General features: G+C 40.5%; 1 protein-coding gene and 1 non-coding gene across 12 annotated transcripts in view; one reads left to right on the top strand and one right to left on the bottom strand.

Moving 5' to 3' along the window:
- Positions 1 to 18,368, top strand: part of mybpc1 (myosin binding protein C1) — a 43,183-nt gene that overhangs the window by 22,383 nt on the left and 2,432 nt on the right. For 7 of the 11 annotated variants that reach the window (XM_008301002.1, XM_008301000.1, XM_008300999.1 and 4 more), the window contains 25 exons: positions 381 to 529; positions 1,002 to 1,119; positions 1,226 to 1,280; positions 1,971 to 2,027; positions 3,481 to 3,489; positions 6,051 to 6,217; positions 6,308 to 6,440; positions 7,902 to 7,910; positions 8,177 to 8,301; positions 8,390 to 8,495; positions 8,715 to 8,881; positions 8,976 to 9,141; positions 9,222 to 9,328; positions 9,423 to 9,559; positions 10,800 to 10,959; positions 11,047 to 11,151; positions 11,234 to 11,422; positions 11,975 to 12,109; positions 12,677 to 12,844; positions 13,932 to 14,020; positions 14,099 to 14,294; positions 14,421 to 14,560; positions 14,648 to 14,807; positions 15,269 to 15,405; positions 15,859 to 16,045. In XM_008301002.1, coding sequence (XP_008299224.1) covers positions 381 to 529; positions 1,002 to 1,119; positions 1,226 to 1,280; positions 1,971 to 2,027; positions 3,481 to 3,489; positions 6,051 to 6,217; positions 6,308 to 6,440; positions 7,902 to 7,910; positions 8,177 to 8,301; positions 8,390 to 8,495; positions 8,715 to 8,881; positions 8,976 to 9,141; positions 9,222 to 9,328; positions 9,423 to 9,559; positions 10,800 to 10,959; positions 11,047 to 11,151; positions 11,234 to 11,422; positions 11,975 to 12,109; positions 12,677 to 12,844; positions 13,932 to 14,020; positions 14,099 to 14,294; positions 14,421 to 14,560; positions 14,648 to 14,807; positions 15,269 to 15,405; positions 15,859 to 16,045 — 3,171 coding nt within the window. Of the gene's footprint in view, positions 1 to 380; positions 530 to 1,001; positions 1,120 to 1,225; positions 1,281 to 1,970; positions 2,028 to 3,480; positions 3,490 to 6,050; positions 6,218 to 6,307; positions 6,441 to 7,901; positions 7,911 to 8,176; positions 8,302 to 8,389; positions 8,496 to 8,714; positions 8,882 to 8,975; positions 9,142 to 9,221; positions 9,329 to 9,422; positions 9,560 to 10,799; positions 10,960 to 11,046; positions 11,152 to 11,233; positions 11,423 to 11,974; positions 12,110 to 12,676; positions 12,845 to 13,931; positions 14,021 to 14,098; positions 14,295 to 14,420; positions 14,561 to 14,647; positions 14,808 to 15,268; positions 15,406 to 15,858; positions 16,046 to 17,308; positions 17,348 to 18,368 lie in introns of all 11 variants that reach the window. The other 4 variants (XM_008301003.1, XM_008301001.1, XM_008300995.1 and 1 more) reach the window with 2 other exon arrangements.
- trnak-cuu (transfer RNA lysine (anticodon CUU)) lies at positions 4,828 to 4,900 on the bottom strand. The gene has a single exon. It is a non-coding gene; the product is annotated as a tRNA-Lys (tRNA).

Raw genomic sequence — 18,368 nt, 5'->3', positions numbered from 1 at the left:
GAATCGCTACGAAGGAGGTAAAGAATGCAAAGTCAGCACGGCCCATAGAGCCACCTTTATAGGAAGTACACCTGCTTGAAATAACTCAAACCATCCTTTAAGTGACAATTACAGGATAATGGTAAATGGTAGTGCAAGATAAGAACAATTAGAGAACCCATTAAGCCAGCAATGCTTGTTGCACAGCAATGTTTGTTCAAATTTCATTATAAGTGACTGCTTACGTCTAAAACTGTATTGAAATGAACAAGAAATTTATGAACAGAACAAAACGCTTTTAAGAGTGTTGTGCTTCCATACTTCTCTGACTTTGTTTAGCTATTATTAGTTTTAATGGAACAATAATGTTCTGTGCTCATTTTGCATTTTTCTCTCAAAAGGTGGTGACATCACCTTCGTTGCTAAGGTGGAGGCCAAAGATCTTCTCCGCAAACCAACCATCAAGTGGTTTAAAGGAAAATGGATGGATCTCGCCAGCAAGACGGGAAAGCACTTGCAGCTAAAAGAGACCTTTGATCGATTAACTAAGGTACCGTACCCCAAGGTGTCCATCTAAAAGTCCCATATTGTGCGCCTTTTCAGCAATTTAGTGAAAGTCCTACATATCTTTAAATGTGTCTTTTACATTTTCAGCTTTTCACCATAACTTTAGACGCCTGGATTTTAGCCCTTCACATTTGCTCTTACAGTTTACCATCATCTCTGGATGTTGCTCAATCATACAATTTCCACAGAGCCCACATTAGCTACAAAGTTTTCCTATTTTTGTAGTGATGTTACCATCAATAATAAAAGTATTCCACTGAATCTTCAGTTTCTCAGATGCTGGAAGTGCGTGAAGATTCTTGAGTTCACTCTTGCAGCCATCAGCAGACAATTTGAGACATGCAAACCACAATAAAAATGGATTTTAACTACATGGGGCCTTTAAAATATGTGGCCACCACCTTCTGCGACACTCTTGCTCTTACAAAAATTCTTGTATATCTCGCTCTCGGCAGATCCACACATTTGAGATGCACATCATCAAAGCCAAAGACAACTATGCTGGAAACTACAGGTGCGAGGTCACCTACAAGGACAAGTTTGACAGCTGTTCTTTTGACTTGGAAGTTAAAGGTTTGTCACAATATCAAAGAACACTATAGCTGAGCTACAGTTTAGAAAAGACAACTGAAATTCAGATTTTAATTAAACATATAACCTGTGTGTTATTGATTCACAGAAGTTGAACAGAGCTCAGGACCGAATATTGACATTCGATCAGCTTTCAAAAGAAGGTAATAAAAATACGCAGCAACAAGTCATGTTGACATTCCGAAGGAGTCAACAGCAGCAATTATCAGTTCAGTAATTAACAGTATTTTCCTTTTTCCTCTTAAACTGAACAAACCAAGGTATTTATTTCAGAGAATAAGATATCTAAAAAATTATCTATTCTCATAAATACCCCTGAAACATGATGAAAAGAAAAAGTGCCGATACAAGTAATATTACTGAATGACAAGTACAAGTGTGACGAGATGGTTGTGATAATGTCATTAACCTTTCTTCAAGGTAATTACAAATCAACCAGCTCAGTCAATGTGTAATTCAAGGCCAACTCTTGCACTTTAAATCTCCCTCTAAACAATGTGTCATGAAAGCAATGCAAAGCAGCCCAGTTCCATTGCTTATCACAATGTTGCTGTTCAATAATGTTGCTTCAACATTGCAGAAACATTGTGGCAATATTACCTGGGGCAGCTCCAGATGTGTTTTACACAAACCACCTTGTTTCAAGCTTTTACTCAGGAAAAAGACAAAAAAAAGGTTTCTGTGTAAGCGGCAATCGTGAGTTAGTTTGAAGCTAATGTATCGATTGACATCGGAGCTGTTGCTTTGTGTTGCTCTTTTAGCATTGTTTTCTAGTGCCTGTAACTGTTTCAACTCTGAATAAATATTCATTAATCTCTCCTTGTTAACAACAGCAGTGAAGGACAAGAAGATGCAGGGGAACTTGACTTTAGTGGTCTCCTTAAACATAGGTGAGAATCACATTCTGACCCCGAGTGGATTTTTGCCCTTTTCAATATTTTTAAGCCCCTTTTCTGAATGTGCTTCTTTTCTCTTTCTTTCACTTCCTTTGTAAATTTGATTTGTATTTAGGCTACTGTATGAGTGACAGGTACACTTCTGCAGATGAATATTGATGTTATACCAGAGGTTTTCAAAGTCGGACCCTGTGGGTCCTCCTCAGACAAAATTAACTACACTTTTGTGACACTGAAACATAAAAAAGTAAATATTAATTGATTTTGTCTTCATTGCGCTCTATGTTTTGGGACTCAACTTATCTTTTCTAGTTTACTTCATGTAAATATATGAGGTTTGTTAAATTCTAGTTAACTGAACTTAAAATGTCATTTTTCAACTTTCGGATTACTTGAAAAATGTGAGTTCATATAACTTGAGGGATTTTGACCTAAAATGACGAGTTGAATGAATGGACAGCAAGTAGAGTTGAGAGTTCACTCAACTTATTAAATTAATCTTATAAGAAATAAAACTTGCATATAAATATACTTCCCAGGATGCATTGTGAAAAACTATGACAAAGGTTAGACCCAAATTAGGTCCCGACACCGATAGACTTACAATTGAACTAACTGTAAACAGCCTCACAGATCATCTGTATAAAGAAAAAAAGAAAAAAAAAAGCTTGAAAAAGGAAGGAGAAACTCTTTAAGCTTAGAAAATATGAAAGGAGGCAAAGTAGCCATCATCCATGTGACTGGTTAATTCAACTCGATATGTTTTCTTAAGTTTAGTTAAACTCAGCCAGTTTGACACTCTCACAGCTCATAAGATGACTTTAAACTTATCAGTCAAGTGAAGTTTACTTAATGTATTCTTAGGGCAGCTTACCTTTCTAAGCTGAATAAATGAAATGATTTTCAGTGTGGAGTTTACATCAACAGTCATTGTTCTTTCTTTTTGGTTTCCATTATACTCACCAATGCTCTCTTCTAAAGTCTTTTTTTTTAAACTTTGTAGTTTTAATCTTGGCAGTCAAAAAACTTAGAACATACAGGTACAGCTCATCGAGTTGTTGTCTCACCTAAAGTTATGAAATTTACTGCAAATGTGTAGAATTAATGGGAAACAAAGATATTATAGCGTTGTTCAACAACACAGGAAGCAATATGTTCTGATGAGGAGTACAAATTTGGTACAAATTGCAGCATTCAGTTAGTTCAATTGGTTGAAATACCCTATTCACCTCTCCTGCTCCTCCATTTCAAGATGTGCCTTACAGTCTGAAAACCTCTGTGCTATAGCAAAGCTATTGTCTCAGAATAAACACCATGATATATATGTGCAGTACGGTGTACACAGCGTGGAAGTGTGAGCACAAACAGATCTAGTCAGGGACAGTGTTCACTGGCAAAATTATACATTTATTTTGGGCTTGTCTCTTCTTCTCCCCTACATATTCAGAAATCAAAGGTTAGTAAAGAGAAATCCATAGGTTTTAAAATGATTAGACCTTACTGCGGGTGAGTACTGTAATCCTGTAGCGTCCCCAGCATGACATGTAGCTCTAGGAATTGGACGAGCAAGAGTGTTGGCCTACTGTAGTACGGTAACACTTCATTTGAAGGCAGCATTCCTAACTGCTCGGTCAGCAATCAGTGATGATGGAAATGGGCCTCGCCTCACTCACAGAGAGGTGACTGCTCTTCATCGAGCTGTGAAGTCATTCATGAGGCAAAGAGCTCCATTTTGGATCATTAATGATGTGCTAGTGGGCCACTGAGAAATGATGCTGTAAAATAGTGTTACGCTACATTGTCGTTTATTTCAATTTAGAAATATAAGGCAAACAGCACCATGTTTATTTCAGCCTTCTTTATAATTGCCTGAAAATAAACAGATGAGAAACACAAGCAAAGATTGGATTTTTTTTTCTTTTCGCGCTATTCACACCCAAGCTTTCAGACATTTGGGAAAATGTCTATGAAAGAACGGGCTGACTGAATGTTGTTTATTTAAACTAACAGATAGACATGTCCAGGGCGACGTGTTTATTAACCAGAATCTTACAAATCTAACATGTCCTACTGCATAGAAATCCTCTACATCTAACAGGAGCATCTGTGACGTGATCACTCAAACCAACAACAAACAAAGGGATGGGCCAGTTTATAAGAGCAATGTGTAAAATCCTCTTTAAAGAGTCTTTGTTGCAGGTTTCCCCTAAACCCCTGCATGCTGCATATCAACTTGGTGTTACACAAAAACATTTAGCAATAGTCTGTGTGTTGATTGAGCCACAGAAAAAAAACTCCACTTTCTTGATCTGCGATTGCTCCTGTGTGTTTTAACCCTGATAAAAAAAAAAAGAACCCTGTTTAATGTTTCACTCTTACTCCTAGAAGAATCCAAACCAAAGATCCTCTTTAATATTTTCCCTTCATTCTGCAGTGCATGTTGGAAACCTAAAAATGATATTTTACAATCCTGTTTGTGGATTTAAAGGAAGAATCTGCAATTCTGGAGAACGATTGTTAATATTCAGATAGCTATTGTGGCAAATTTATTGTCCTTCTTACTCCCATCGCCCCCTTTCCCCCTATTTTTCTCCACCTCCCTTTCTCCCTGTGCACGAGCATGAACGTGAAGCAGCAGAAACAAGACACGCCAGAACAGTGCTGTAAAGATCGATCCGGGTTGCTTTGTTTGTTTTCCATTTACAGAGTCAGAGCATGAACGCTGGGCAGCTGACACACCAGGAGGAGTTCCTTTCTTACCTCTAGCCCTGACCAACAATGTTTAAAAATCCTGCGCCCAACGTGGGGCTCGAACCCACGACCCTGAGATTAAGAGTCTCATGCTCTACCGACTGAGCTAGCCGGGCTACACAAGCTTAAAATATGTCCATTAAAAAAGACAGAACTATTATAACTAGATAAATAAAAACAAGAGTGAGGTTAGGGGCTACACGCTGGTTAGCACCGTTGCCTCGCAGCTGGAAAATAGGTCCCCATTTAGGATGCCGAACTGGGATCTTTCTGTGTGGAGTTTGTATGTTCTCCCTGTGCAGCGTGGGTTCTGTCCAGGTTCTCCAGGTTCCCCCCACAGTCCAGAAACATGCTGAGGTTAATTGGTGATTCTAAATTGTCCATAGGTGTGAATGTGAGTGTGCTTGGTTGTAGCCCTGCAATAGACCTGTCCAGGGTGTCCCCTGCCTTTGCCCTGAGTTGGGTAGGATGGACTCCAGCAATGTATTGATGATGGATGGACTTTTATATGCTTCTGTTTGATTGATTTTAGTGTAGAAAGTCGGGAAACACCAGAAACAGAATATGGCAATGACATTCAGCAAATGGCCCCCAGCCAGGACTCAACACCAGGACTCGCCACTTAGGGCATTTGCACCCACGTGGTATGCGCCCCAACCATCAGGTCATGGGGTTGGCTCTTCCTCATCTCATATATAAAGCATTTTATGTGTGTATAGACAGTGTCAGCAGAGAGATGAGTGGAAACAGCAAAAAGAGACTTGCAACAAGTGTCCCTACCTGCCCTAAAGCAGGGCACGTTGCAGTTCGTGCTCAGCGTCTTCGCCCCTGATGCAGGTAACCCCTCTGTAATCATACTCAACCAAATAATTATCTGTGATCCTTATTTGTGTCCTGATCAATGAAATCCTGACACAGTGAAGCACCCACGACTTCTAAGCAAATTAGAGAACACCTGCATTTTGCATTAATAGTGATGCAACCCTGTTAACATGTTGACGTCATGTCAGCACACAGGTGGACAGCTCACCATGCCCATCCCTTTGTGTGACATGTCCTGAGGAACGGTCTGCAGGGCTTTAACGTGCTGAAACCAAAGAAAGCATAATTCCGGTCTAATAAACAATAAACTGTAAAGTTTAAGTGAGATCTCCTGCTTCTAAACTCCTTCTCATAAAGGTTAGCGAGTAGTTCCTCAGGACACGTTGCAAACACCTGCATATGACCCCTGTCCTCACATCGTCTCCTCGTATCCCGCACAACTAGGGAGCCCAAACAGCAGGATGACGCTCCAGAGGTGGACGTGTGGGAGATCCTGAAGAACGCCCGGCCAGACCAGTATGAGAAGATCGCGTTTATGTACGGCATCACAGATCTGAGGGGTCTGCTGAAGAGGATGAAAAAGATTCCAAAAGAGGAGAAGAAGAGCGAAGGTCGATAAGTCTGAGATTGCGTTGTGTCACAAGATGTTGATCTTAATGTTGACTTTTATTGATTGTGACTTTGTTTTTTTCTTTTCAAAGCTTTTGCAAAGAAGCTGGATCCGGCGTACCAGGTGGATAAAGGTGGAAAGATCCGCTTAGTGGTCGATCTGGCCGACCCCACAGTGGAGCTGAAGTGGTTCAAGAATGGACAGGAAATCAGACCCACTCCCAAGTATGCTACAACATTATCTCTGTGTTTCAGTTCTCTGTCTTCTTGGATTCAACACTTCACAAATGAATGACATTTTATTTTTTTAAAAAATGTTTTTCATTTGTGCCAATACTTTTTCGTTGCCAGTTTTCTCATATTTGTTTTCATTCTATCACCTCTCTAAAACACAATGGTTCACATGTTTTATTCCACATACAAAATACCCCAATAGGAACATTTTAGAATTTAACACCAGTATAGTGAGACATTATTTCTAGTGTAACCTGACACCAGCTTTATACCTTCATATGCAGCCATTTCCACCCACTGCACTGTGAACCATTGCCAGCTGACACCCAGTGAACAAATAACATCCTCTCGGCTCTAATGTGGCTCTCATTGGTTTCCACAAAGTCTTGCACACATATGAGGATAACATTATAAAAATGCTTGGCCATATACAATAACTGGCCCCTGAGCTACATTTGGGTGTAAAAGTTGTCAACTTTTGTCTTTGATTGTGATTTTAACTGCTGTATATGTCCTCGTCTTTACAGGAAAAGAGGTGGTACCTCCTTCATAGGTCTTTAACCAAAGTCTGGCTTTCGAACAGGTCTTTCTAATAGATGCTAAATCATTAGGAATTTTGCTCTTACCTAAGAATCACATAATTACTTATGCTTTTTTTTTTCAAAAATTCTTTTGGGCTTCTCTGCCTTTAATGTATAGGACAGTGTAAGAGTGACAGAGAAACACAGGGAAAGGACATGCAGCAAATGAGATGCTGGCTAGAATCGAACCACAGCTCCTGCGTCAGGGACTGTAGCCCCTGTACATGGGTCGCTCGACCAACCTGTTGAGCTATCCGGATGCCCCTTACATATGCATATATGTATTTATGTGTTTGTTAAAAACTGGCATATAATTCCAATACTATGATAACAGTAGATTTCAAGCTTTAAATTGTACTTTTTTCAGGCTTCTGTAAATATTTCTTTATTAATTTTTTTTTTACTTTCCTGAAAGCAAATGTCATTACTAGTCAACTTCCATTTTTAAATTAATACCAAACAGAAAGACAATGACTCAGAAATAATAATATTCGTTTGTAGAATGTCAGAATAGATGTTGCAGAGCTGTACACAAGATAAACACTGTGCCTAACCTTGCATACATTAAGATTCTGTTCAAAGCCATCTGAAGTTAAAGCCATTTGGGAGGATATTGCTGTTTTCTGGTTTTTGATCTCCTGTCATGTTTTCTCCAGGGTTCCGAAGACTTCTCTATAAAAGTCTCTCTCTCCCTTTTGAGCCTCCTCTTTGTTGTAACACTGTTTTCAACCACACACTGTACCCCTCCTGGCATGATGTCTCTCTGTCTTTGTCTGTCTGTCGTTTTGTGGTGCTCCTTCCGTCTGCTATAATCACTTCCTGTACACTCCGTGTGCTCCGGTCCCATTCTGGCTCTACTGCTGACTTTAAGTCAAAGGAAGTAAGTCACCCGTCCAGTCGATTGTCCATGTCACAGTTTTGGTGTGGGCCTGCTCCCTCTGTGTGTAGTCTCACTTCTGGGTTTGTGTATTTGAAGCATGTTGACTGAAAAATGACAATGAAGCTTTGTACATACATTTAATTTGAAGAATGTTTCGCTTCTTTTACCAACAATTCAGAATAAAATCCATTCCTCTCTTAGCACTTCTTTATACTGGCCAGTTCTTTTAGGTGACCCGTGATGTAACTAATGAACTTCTTATTTAGGTACATCTTTGAGCATAAGGGCACACAAAGGATTATGGTCATCAACAACTGCACCATGAATGACGATGCCGCCTATTCAGTGGCTGCGGGGGACGAGAAATGCACCACTGAGCTGTTTGTCAAAGGTATCTCTATTGTCTGTTCAGCTTTCCATTTATAAGTCAAACATCCAGTCAACCTGTCTTCAGTTTGTTCTTCCCATTTCACTCACAGAGTTGCCAATTAAGATAGTTAAAGGTATTGAGGCTGTGAAGACCACAGTGAACGAGAGGATAGAGCTGGAGTGTGAGGTGTCTGAGGAAGGCGCTCAAGTCAAATGGTAAGATGATAAATGGTGCACTTGAGTAAAATAATATCGAATTATCAGTACTACAAACACACAGGACTATTGCTGAAGAGACTGAGGATATCTTGTCATGTCCTTTAGTAAAAATCGCTTTACAACTCAAACTATGCTAATTTATGAATAGATAAGTTTTCAGATGCGTCTGTAGATTTTGTTTGAGCGCAAAAAATTCAATTTAAAATTCTCCCTCAGGATGAAGAATGGTGTTGAGGTTCCAACAGGAGTGCGCTCAAGATATCGTGTTAAGAGTGAGGGAACCAAACACTTCCTGGTGATTGATGACGCCTCCAGAGAGGACACCGGGACTTTTTCTGTTATGGCCACTGGTGGAACATCTGAGGCTCACGTTCAAGTTGACTGTATGTAGCATTTTCCCTGTCTTTTTTTTTTTTTTTTACACATTTCCCACCATGTGCAAGCCTTATTTTGTTCAACATTGGTCCTTTTAATTAGTGAAACCACTGAAGGTCTTCCAGGACCTGCAAGACATGACAGTGAAGCTGGGTCAGCCCATCAAGCTGCAATGTGAGATCTCCCCAGGCAATGTCCCAGGACGTTGGTACAGGAACGGGCAGCTGATCCAACCCAACGATCGCATCAACATCATACACAGGAACAGGTATGACCTACTGTATTAACCTCAAGTCAAACAAAACCAATTTCAAATAACTACTAACCCACATTTTTTTGGTTTTCCAGAATCCACCGACTTGAAATTGAGACCAGCTCCCTCCATGATGCAGGAGATTACACATTCGTACCTGAGGGATATTCACAGAGCCTGTCTGCCAAAGTCCACATCATTGGTACACAAACTCTGTTTCACTGGACTGGAGATATTCATGTCTGTCTATATTCTTTCTGTCTAACTTTCTATCTGTCTAACTTGACTTCCTGCAGACCCTCCAAGGGTACACCTCGAGAGCTTAAACTTCCCAGACAACACCGTTACAATTGTGGCAGGAAACAAACTTCGCTTGGAGATCCCCATTAGTGGAGAACCAGCACCCAGAGTGGTGTGGATGAAGGGAGAAAGGGTGAGCTGCTTTCTAGTTAATTTTCAGTTCTCTTAAAGGATAACATTGCTATCATTGTACATTTATCCCCTGAAAAGACCGAAACTGCTATAGTATGGCTCTCGACTCCCCCACTCTGTCTGTGGTTATTACCAAGGCGGTAAATCAAAAAATACCTCACAAATATGTATTGTTTTTTTTGTTTTGTTTTGTTTTTTAATGGCCGTATAATGTCCTACACCTGCTAGGCAATGTAGGTTTTATCAAACAGTCCAGTACCCAGACACAGCTTTGACGATTGACCATAAAAGGTCACCTTAAAATGCCTCTTTATTCAAATGACACAATGCTACAGATGACAAGAGAAGGACACTTGAATGTCCACAACCTTATTGTTTTCTTATGTAAGAAATTGTATGTGACAGCATGGTACAGACAGCTCTAGATGGACGTGTCCAACAACCAGATCCTGCCCCCCAAAATGTCTGTCAACTTCACCAAGCCTTTTAGAAAAATGAAACAATGTTCCACAAGCAACATCAACGACCTCCTTAAGTAAAATACATTGCAGATGTAACTTGTTGCTGGCAGGTCTAAAAAGAACACATTCCCAATCTGCCTAAGGAAGCTTGATTGTATAAGTGACTGCAGCTGCTGAGCTCTGCATCTATATCTACTGCTGCAGCCAATATACAGCAACACATGAGGGAGAAAGAGAAATTTCGGGCAGAACTAGTGTGTAGGAAAAAACATATTGCCAACCATTTTATTGGATGTTTTTAAGGCTTTAAATGGTTTGGTACAACCTCATCTTACTTAGAGCACCACAGTCGACCAACTAGATGGTACTCCAAGAGTCAGACACAAAAGTAGTGGTTTTCAAGCCTTTGTGGCTGCCCATAATCTCTGGAACAGTTTACCTTTTCATGTTAGAACTGCTCAGATTATAGAAACTTTAATGTCTCTGCTGCTTCTACCATTGGCAATCTCAGTTGAGCTTGACACCCGAACTCAGTCTTTTACTGTGCTGTAACTATTTTCTTACTATTTTTATTGTGGTTTTCACAATTGTTTCTTTGGATTGGCATTATTTTTACTTGGTATTTTAAGCCTATGCAGCACTTCAGTCAATTGTGGTTGTTTTTAAATGTGCTCTATCCATAAATGTTGACTTGACAATAACAAAATACGCACGATTCCCAGCTTTAGGCTTTAAACCATCATGGATTTGTCACTAAACCTTGTGTCTCTGGTGTTTCAGGTGATTCTTGAGTCGGGCCACCGTGTTCGAGCTGAAACATATGGCGACCAGACAAGCCTGACGATTGAGGTAACAGAGCGAGAAGATTCAGGGAACTACAAGATAGTCTTGCAGAATGAGGCTGGTGAGGACACAGCCAGCGTCAAAATCAAGGTTGTCGGTAAGAGAACAAACTTCAAACTAAAATTCACATGGAGATTTGTGAATACATCTGATATTCGATTGTCTGAACGTGTGTTGTCTGCAGACATCCCTGATCCTCCTGAAGCTCCATTGGTCCCAGTGGTTGGTGGCGATTGGTGCTCCATGACCTGGGAACCACCCAAATACGATGGTGGTTCACCAATATTAGGTAAACATTGCATCATACTTATTACAGAAGCTTAAATCTACATGTTGGTGTTAAACAAGAACTTCCTGACTGCCTCTTAAAGGTTATTTTATTGAGAGAAAAAAGAAGCAGAGCTCCAGATGGATGAGACTGAACTTTGACCTGATCAAAGAACAGTCATTTGAACCCAAGAAGATGATTGAAGGAGTGCCATATGAAGTGCGGATCTTTGCTGTCAATGCCATTGGTGTGTCTAAGCCCAGTGAACCATCCAAAGCCTTTACTCCCCTCGGTGAGTAGCCCAATGTCTCCTTAGCACACTATTGCTACTAATAATCTGCCCAGGAAAGAACAATACAGAATTACATAAGCATCAGTTTCATAATAATGGACAAAATTTAAATTTGTGGGCCTGTGATAGTGCATGTGCGAGCTGCCCTTGGTACCCCAGCGACACAGCTGTTCCCCACATACCCTCCATCCCAAGCATTCTGACTGTGACCTCCACTGGACACGCAAGAGCTTTAGAGGATATTAAATATGTCTTTATAATGGCTGCCAAATCATCTGTGGATTAGAGGTTTAGGAGATCAGGTCTGTCAGGGGGTTCAATCGGAGTTAAATATGATTCAGAATACAAGAATAGACAGCAAGAGCAGGGACTAATGAGATCTGACAGGGAAGACTGATAGCATACCAGCCAGATAGAGAGGCGCCTTGCTCACGTGTTCATGACCGGCCAAAATGGATGTTTTCTGATCTCGTTTATAGCTCTTGATGGAACACAGATTAGTGAATTGTAGCTGTGGCTCATCTGATCTCTAAAACCTTTATCTCCAATCAGCTGTGACCAGTGAGCCCACCATGTTAGTTGTGGACGACGTCACAGACACGACAGTGACTGTGAAGTGGCGCCCTCCTGAAACCATTGGAGCTGCTGGGCTGGATGGATACTTAGTGGAGTACTGCATAGAAGGAAGTGAGTCACACATACTCAGAGCCTGTACATAAGTACAGGTTTGAGGTCCTTACTGCTACTTTATACTTCAACTCCACTATATTTCAGAGGGAAATAGTGTTCTTTCAACAAAAATAGAACACTTTTAGGTACGACACATTATTGTAGATTAAACAAGTGGTGTTCAACCTTTTTGACTTCCGATGTCTTCCAAAAAGCAGTGTGTAGTCAATCGTACATCAGATGTCATGAGCTGTCAACAGCTACATCAAATGGTGATTTTCCTTCTCAACAATGACAAAAATATTGGAGAAAAGGTCAAAAAACTGAAAACAGATGTGTATATCAGAACTTTCTATTTTCCTGTTCCATGAATCATGTGAAGACTCAGATTTATCTGCTGTTTCTGTACATTAAACTGAATATAAAGTGATTTAAACTAGCTGCCCCTGCAGCAGTTACAACAGTAACATGCTGCTGACACACTTGTCAGAACTTGCAGCAGACATAGACATGGAACAAATGTAACATTCAGTAAATGTTGTTAACATTGTTTTTTCTTATCTGACCTGGTTTGTCCCCCTACAGCTAATGATTGGATAGTATCCAACAAGGAGCTGACAGAGAAAACCAAATACACCATCCCCGGGCTGACCCCAGGGTGTAAGATTTTAGTTCGAGTCAAAGCCATCAATGCAGCCGGAGCAAGCTCTCCACGGACCCTGCAGCACTCTGTCCTGGTCAAAGAGGTTATTGGTGAGTTTTGAGAACTTTATAATAAATGTTCCAGTGCCACGTGGCTTAGAAGTGGAAAAAACCAATCAGTATTGACATGAAAGACATACAGTATACAATGGAAGTAGGTATACCCCATGGATCTTTATCATGCTGTAATATTCCTTTTTCACATTTTTACAGACTTACTGTCACCTTGTATTATAGTGAATCCACAAGCATTCATGGTACCATCTCCTTGGCACCTGTGTGCTTCACTGTTAGGACTATGCATGCCGTAATCCTGGCAAGATTTACACCAAACATTCTGGAGCCCATTAGAGCTGAACAAATGTATCTTCATGTCCTCTGACCAAACAGTGTTCCCAATATTCATCAGGCTGCTTTTCATGCTTTTTGAAAAATTTCATCTTGCAGTTTAGTGCTACAGAGCAAGCAACGTTCTTTTTCCTTGAGTGCCGTCCATAGAGGTTGATGTTATGCAATGTCCTTTACACTGTCTGAGCTCTCACAGAAACTCCTATTTTCATTGATGACCCCGGTGCCCAGTCTGAAGCCCCTGGATCTGTTTTTCAGAGCTGGATTGTACGAGTAGTGCACTGTCAGAGCCGAATTTTAGGAAGACGGCCACTGTGGCTCTGACTAGTCGTACAATAGCTCATTCTGTGCCTCGTCATTTTTGCTGCAGCTGTGTTTTGACTGCCTTTTAGTTGGTCGCCGATCTTCCTGCATCCTTTTCCGTCTTTGGGAAGTCTCACAATCAGATTGTTCAGTTTCTCTGACATTTCTTTTCCATCCAGAGCCGTGATGCAGACATGCAAATAGAAACTGGCCATAGATCCAAAACTGACAAAGTTCTGGTATTCTTAGGGAGTTTTTTTTAACAATGTTCCTGTAATTAGGCTTATTGGAAATCACAGGTTGGGCTTGTATTTTCAGTTTATGTTTGTTGATTGTTAAGAAGGTGAAATATTTGCTGCCTTAGGAATCATGCAATTATTGAGAAACATTTGACATTTACATGACACTGCACAGGGGTGTACTCACATCTCGTGTATTCTGTATGAAATATTTGCTTAACAACACACCTTGTGGTATAACTCCTCAGAACCACCCAAGATCCGAGTCCCACGACACCTGAAGCAGACATACACTCGCAAAGTTGGAGAAGCAGTCAACCTTGTTGTGCCATTCTTGGTAAATCTCCCAGCTCCATTATTGTTATGAATCTCTGAGCAGATTACAGAACCAGTGTTACTCTGTGTTTGTGTTTAGGGCAAACCTCGGCCGAAAGTCACCTGGCTGAAGGAGGACAAGCCCATAGAGCCTACCCATGTTAGCATCCGTAACACAGACTGTGATAGCATCATCTTTATTCGTAAAGCAGAGCGAAGTCACTCTGGAAAGTATGAGATGACAGTGCAGGTTGAAAACCATGTGGACACGGCCGTTCTTGACATACAGATCGTAGGTGAGTAAGCTGATCACGATTGTAAACATAATTACCATAAAAACATGATAAAAACACAATGAGTCTCAATGAGTTATTGACACTGTTGTTTAGCTATTTATTTAGATTCATTTCTCTGATGTTTAGATCTACCCGGACCTCCTCTGAGCGTTACCATTGAAGACGTATGGGGAGGCAATGTAGCTCTGGTCTGGACCCCTCCCAAAGACAACGGGAACGCCCCAATAACAGGCTACACCATCCAGAAAGCAGACAAGAAGACAATGGTAGAGGATGGACTTACAAAATGGAAACTGAACATGTAAACACATTAAAAAGAGTATTCATGTCACATGCTTTACGTTGCCTTTCAGGAGTGGTACACATGCATCGAGCACTACCATCGCACCTGCATCACCATCACAGAACTGGTGGTTGGGAACGAGTACTTCTTCAGGATCTTCTCTGAGAATATGTGTGGTCTGAGCGAAACTGCTACCCAAACCAAAAAGAGCGCTCTCATCGTCAAAGAAGGTAAAACAGATGGAGTGTTTGTTGGTGTGTATGATGGAGCGAAAGCTGAGTAACAAGTGTGCTCAAATGCTTGCTGTGAATGTTTTTACCCTTTAGTAGCCACAACTCCTTGACTTGTATTTCTGATGGGGGAAAATGCTTCCAAAGTGAAAACTTTGGAACAAATTTTATTACTAGTTGAGAATGTCAATACAGTTGTTTAATTTTCTGTCTATATTTTTTACAGCTGTTATCTGCAAGGTACTGTCAGTGATGTTTTCCACCCTGAAGTGAGCCTGGTTCACAGCCTCTCTCAGGGTTCGGGGTATGACTGACAGGCCCTTAAACAGAGGTGTCTCAGTGTCAGCCGATGATAAATAAAAAAACACTGTCTTTCCCTCATCACTTAGGGAATTTCCCACATGATACCGCTCAGCGACAGTATCATGCACAACCCCATTCCTTTACCCTTACCCCCACAGGCATGCAGTTGAAAACGCCGGAGTACAGCGACCATGATTTCAAGGAGGCCCCGAAGTTCACGCAGCCGCTAATCAACACATTTGCAGTCGCTGGCTACAACACTACTCTGAACTGTAGTGTTCGTGCCAACCCGAGGGTAGGTGGTAGGACCACAGGTAAAATTGGTGTGTGTGTAAAAGAGTGCCGTATGTTATACTATGAAACGTGTTGTAATTTATTTTGTATTTTAGGATATCCCAGTGCAGAAAAAGCAATTAAAGCTAGTGCTGTACATAAGATTTTTTAAATTTTATTATCAAACTATTTGTTTCGAACATTCTTCACAGTTAACAGATGTTGTCTTTCAACTGTGGCAAGTTCCACATAGATAGACAAAAAAAAGGTGATAGTGTGAAAGCTTTTCTACACAATAAATATCACTGTGGTAAATGGTGTCCAGTGGTTTGAGGTGGCAGGAACAGTGTGCCACATATCTCAGGTATATTTTCTGTTTTTTAATTTTTTGATAAAGACCCAGGGTTCAAGGCAGCACAGTCAGTCTGCCACATTTTCATGATGATCCTGCTGACGTTTGTGTGTTTGCCTGTAGCCCAAAGTGATCTGGATGAAGAATAAGATAACCATCATCGACGACCCACGCTACCGTATGTTCAGCAACCAAGGAGTGTGCACTCTGGAGATCAGGAAGCCCAGTCCGTATGACGGCGGCATGTACACCTGCAAGGCCATCAATGACCTGGGAGAGGCCCAGGTGGACTGCAAGCTGGAGGTCAAAGGTCAGTGTGGACCAGGAGGCGGCTCAGTGGACACCTGTGTGTATCTGGGTCTGGTTTCCCAAAATGTATTTCTTTATTTCTGTCTTGATGTAATAATTTAAAGTATGTTATTTTGTTTGGTTGGTTTTCTTAAAAAAAAGATTTTTTGCTTATTTACATTAAAAAGACAAAGTAGCAACTCATTTATGATCACATTAATCACTCTGTAATGAGTGAAAAAAGTTGACTTTGGGAAACCAACTCCACCAGGGTACTGTGGTGTTTGAACTGTGTGTTGCAGTTCAGCAAAGGGACGATTAAGACGATGGACATGTAAGTATGTGGACTGAGTCACACCAGCTGTTCATAAATTCATCACAAAGTTTGTGTGTTAAGTAAAGAAAGTAGTTTCTGGTGTTTACAAAGTTGGCTTGCAGCATAAAAAATTTAAAAATTGTGGAAATTGGACACTACAAAATATCTATATGCACATCAGAGATCATGATATTATGCAAGCCTAGCAAATGTTTTTTGGTCCTTTAGTGTAACATTATTAGCTAGGGGTCAATCAATATGTTTATTCTGGGGCTATCAACTGATATTTGGAATCAATATCTATTGGCACCGATACTACCAACAAAAATGAGTTTTTATCAGAAATCGGTCAAAATTACTCCTGATAATTGGAAAAATGTTGAATATTGGATCCAATAATCAGTGAGGCTTTGTTATTAGCATGACTTTTTTTTTTTAAATTTCAAATTTGAGCCATATTTGTGACAGTACAGCGAGGTAATGTTAGCTTTTTTTTCAGTCTGCAGAAGAATTAGTTTGTTTGATGCTACCTTTTCATTTATGTGTAGATCTCACTTTAGAAAGTAACTGCGCTAAGTTTGAATTTATGAATACCTGGTGCAACAGTTTCCTTGACACTGTTTTTCAAAACGTATACAAATAATAATCATCCATTCATGTGTGTGCAGTGCACATAATATCTGGTGACACTTTTCCATCACCACAACATCCAGCCATCCTGTTCATCGTCACAACACACCACCTCGGCACACAGTCACACATCAGTCGGCGTAACACATAGAGCTGTGATGTTTTTGTGTCGTATTATTCAGTGTCTCCATCATAAACAGATTCCAGCCTCTCCTTTATGCCACACAGTTAACTCCTCATATAAAAGAGTTCAGTAATAACTCAACAGTTTTCCCTGGTGCACACATATAACTCCATGTAAACTTTTTGTTAACCCCTCTTCTCTTCTCTCTCCCCCAGTCCAAACTCAAGAATTGTGAATGTATGTTCTCATATAAGGTAAGCTTTCATATGGTTTTGGCATATGAAGCTTATGTCATTCATTATGCATCTTTCGGCCAGCCTGCGTAACCTCGCTTTGCTCAGTCGGCGGGACTGTAGCAGCTGTTCTTCCTCATGAAAGCAGGACCCAGAGAGGGAACATGACAAGTTTGCATGACAGCTTTTGCCAAATTATTACCTGGATTCCGTTAGCTGGCTGACTTTAATACTCAGTGTTGTATATTTTTTATTGATTGTTGGTGTGAAATCGTGTGAATTCAACGACTATCTCTCATGTAAATTGTACCAGAGAGAAGGTGAGTAAAAAGCAATTTTTCTAACCTAATCCAGAGCATCATCTGTGGAGAATGAGACACTTTCTGCTATGAAGACACTGACTGCTGTCAACAACATCATACATCTAAAGATAGCATACTAAATTATGTTTCCATGCTGCCTGATGAGTGGTGTATGCATAAAAACAGACAGCTCAGTCTATCATGCAGCCCTTTGCTTGTTGCAGATGACTAGAGATGCTATTCATTAATCTGGATGATCTTTCTAAAGATGCTGGATATGCATTGCACCTGGTAGTGGAATCAACTGTGACTTTGCTTGTAAGCTGTGTTCCAGTTCCATACTATGCACTAATGCTAAACAGGTTTTGAATTTACAGTGTGTTCCTGTGGAGAAAATGAACAACAGACTAGATATAGTGTATAGATTTTGTTCGCTGTGCTAAAGGTCTGCTGACACACCACTATATGATCTAGACTAAAATATCTCAAAAACTTTTGTATGAATTTCCAGGGAATTTGGTACTTCAGTAGCTCCAAGAGAATAGATCCATCTAACGTTCGAGATCCCCTAAATTTGTATTTAGCATCACCATCTACTGGTTTGATTCAAATTTGCATAGAGGATGTATCCACCAACTTTGACATTAATCTTGGTAAACTTTAGCGACTTAGGTGACCCTCCTAATCCCACCAGCACACTTGATCGGTACTGGCTTGTGAAAAACAAAAACAAATGCTGT

The sequence above is a fragment of the Stegastes partitus genome, unplaced genomic scaffold (genome assembly GCF_000690725.1).
Source record: "Stegastes partitus isolate 25-593 unplaced genomic scaffold, Stegastes_partitus-1.0.2 Scaffold1620, whole genome shotgun sequence".
Taxonomy (NCBI): domain Eukaryota; kingdom Metazoa; phylum Chordata; class Actinopteri; family Pomacentridae; genus Stegastes; species Stegastes partitus.
This window is presented reverse-complemented; position numbering and strand designations above follow the sequence as displayed.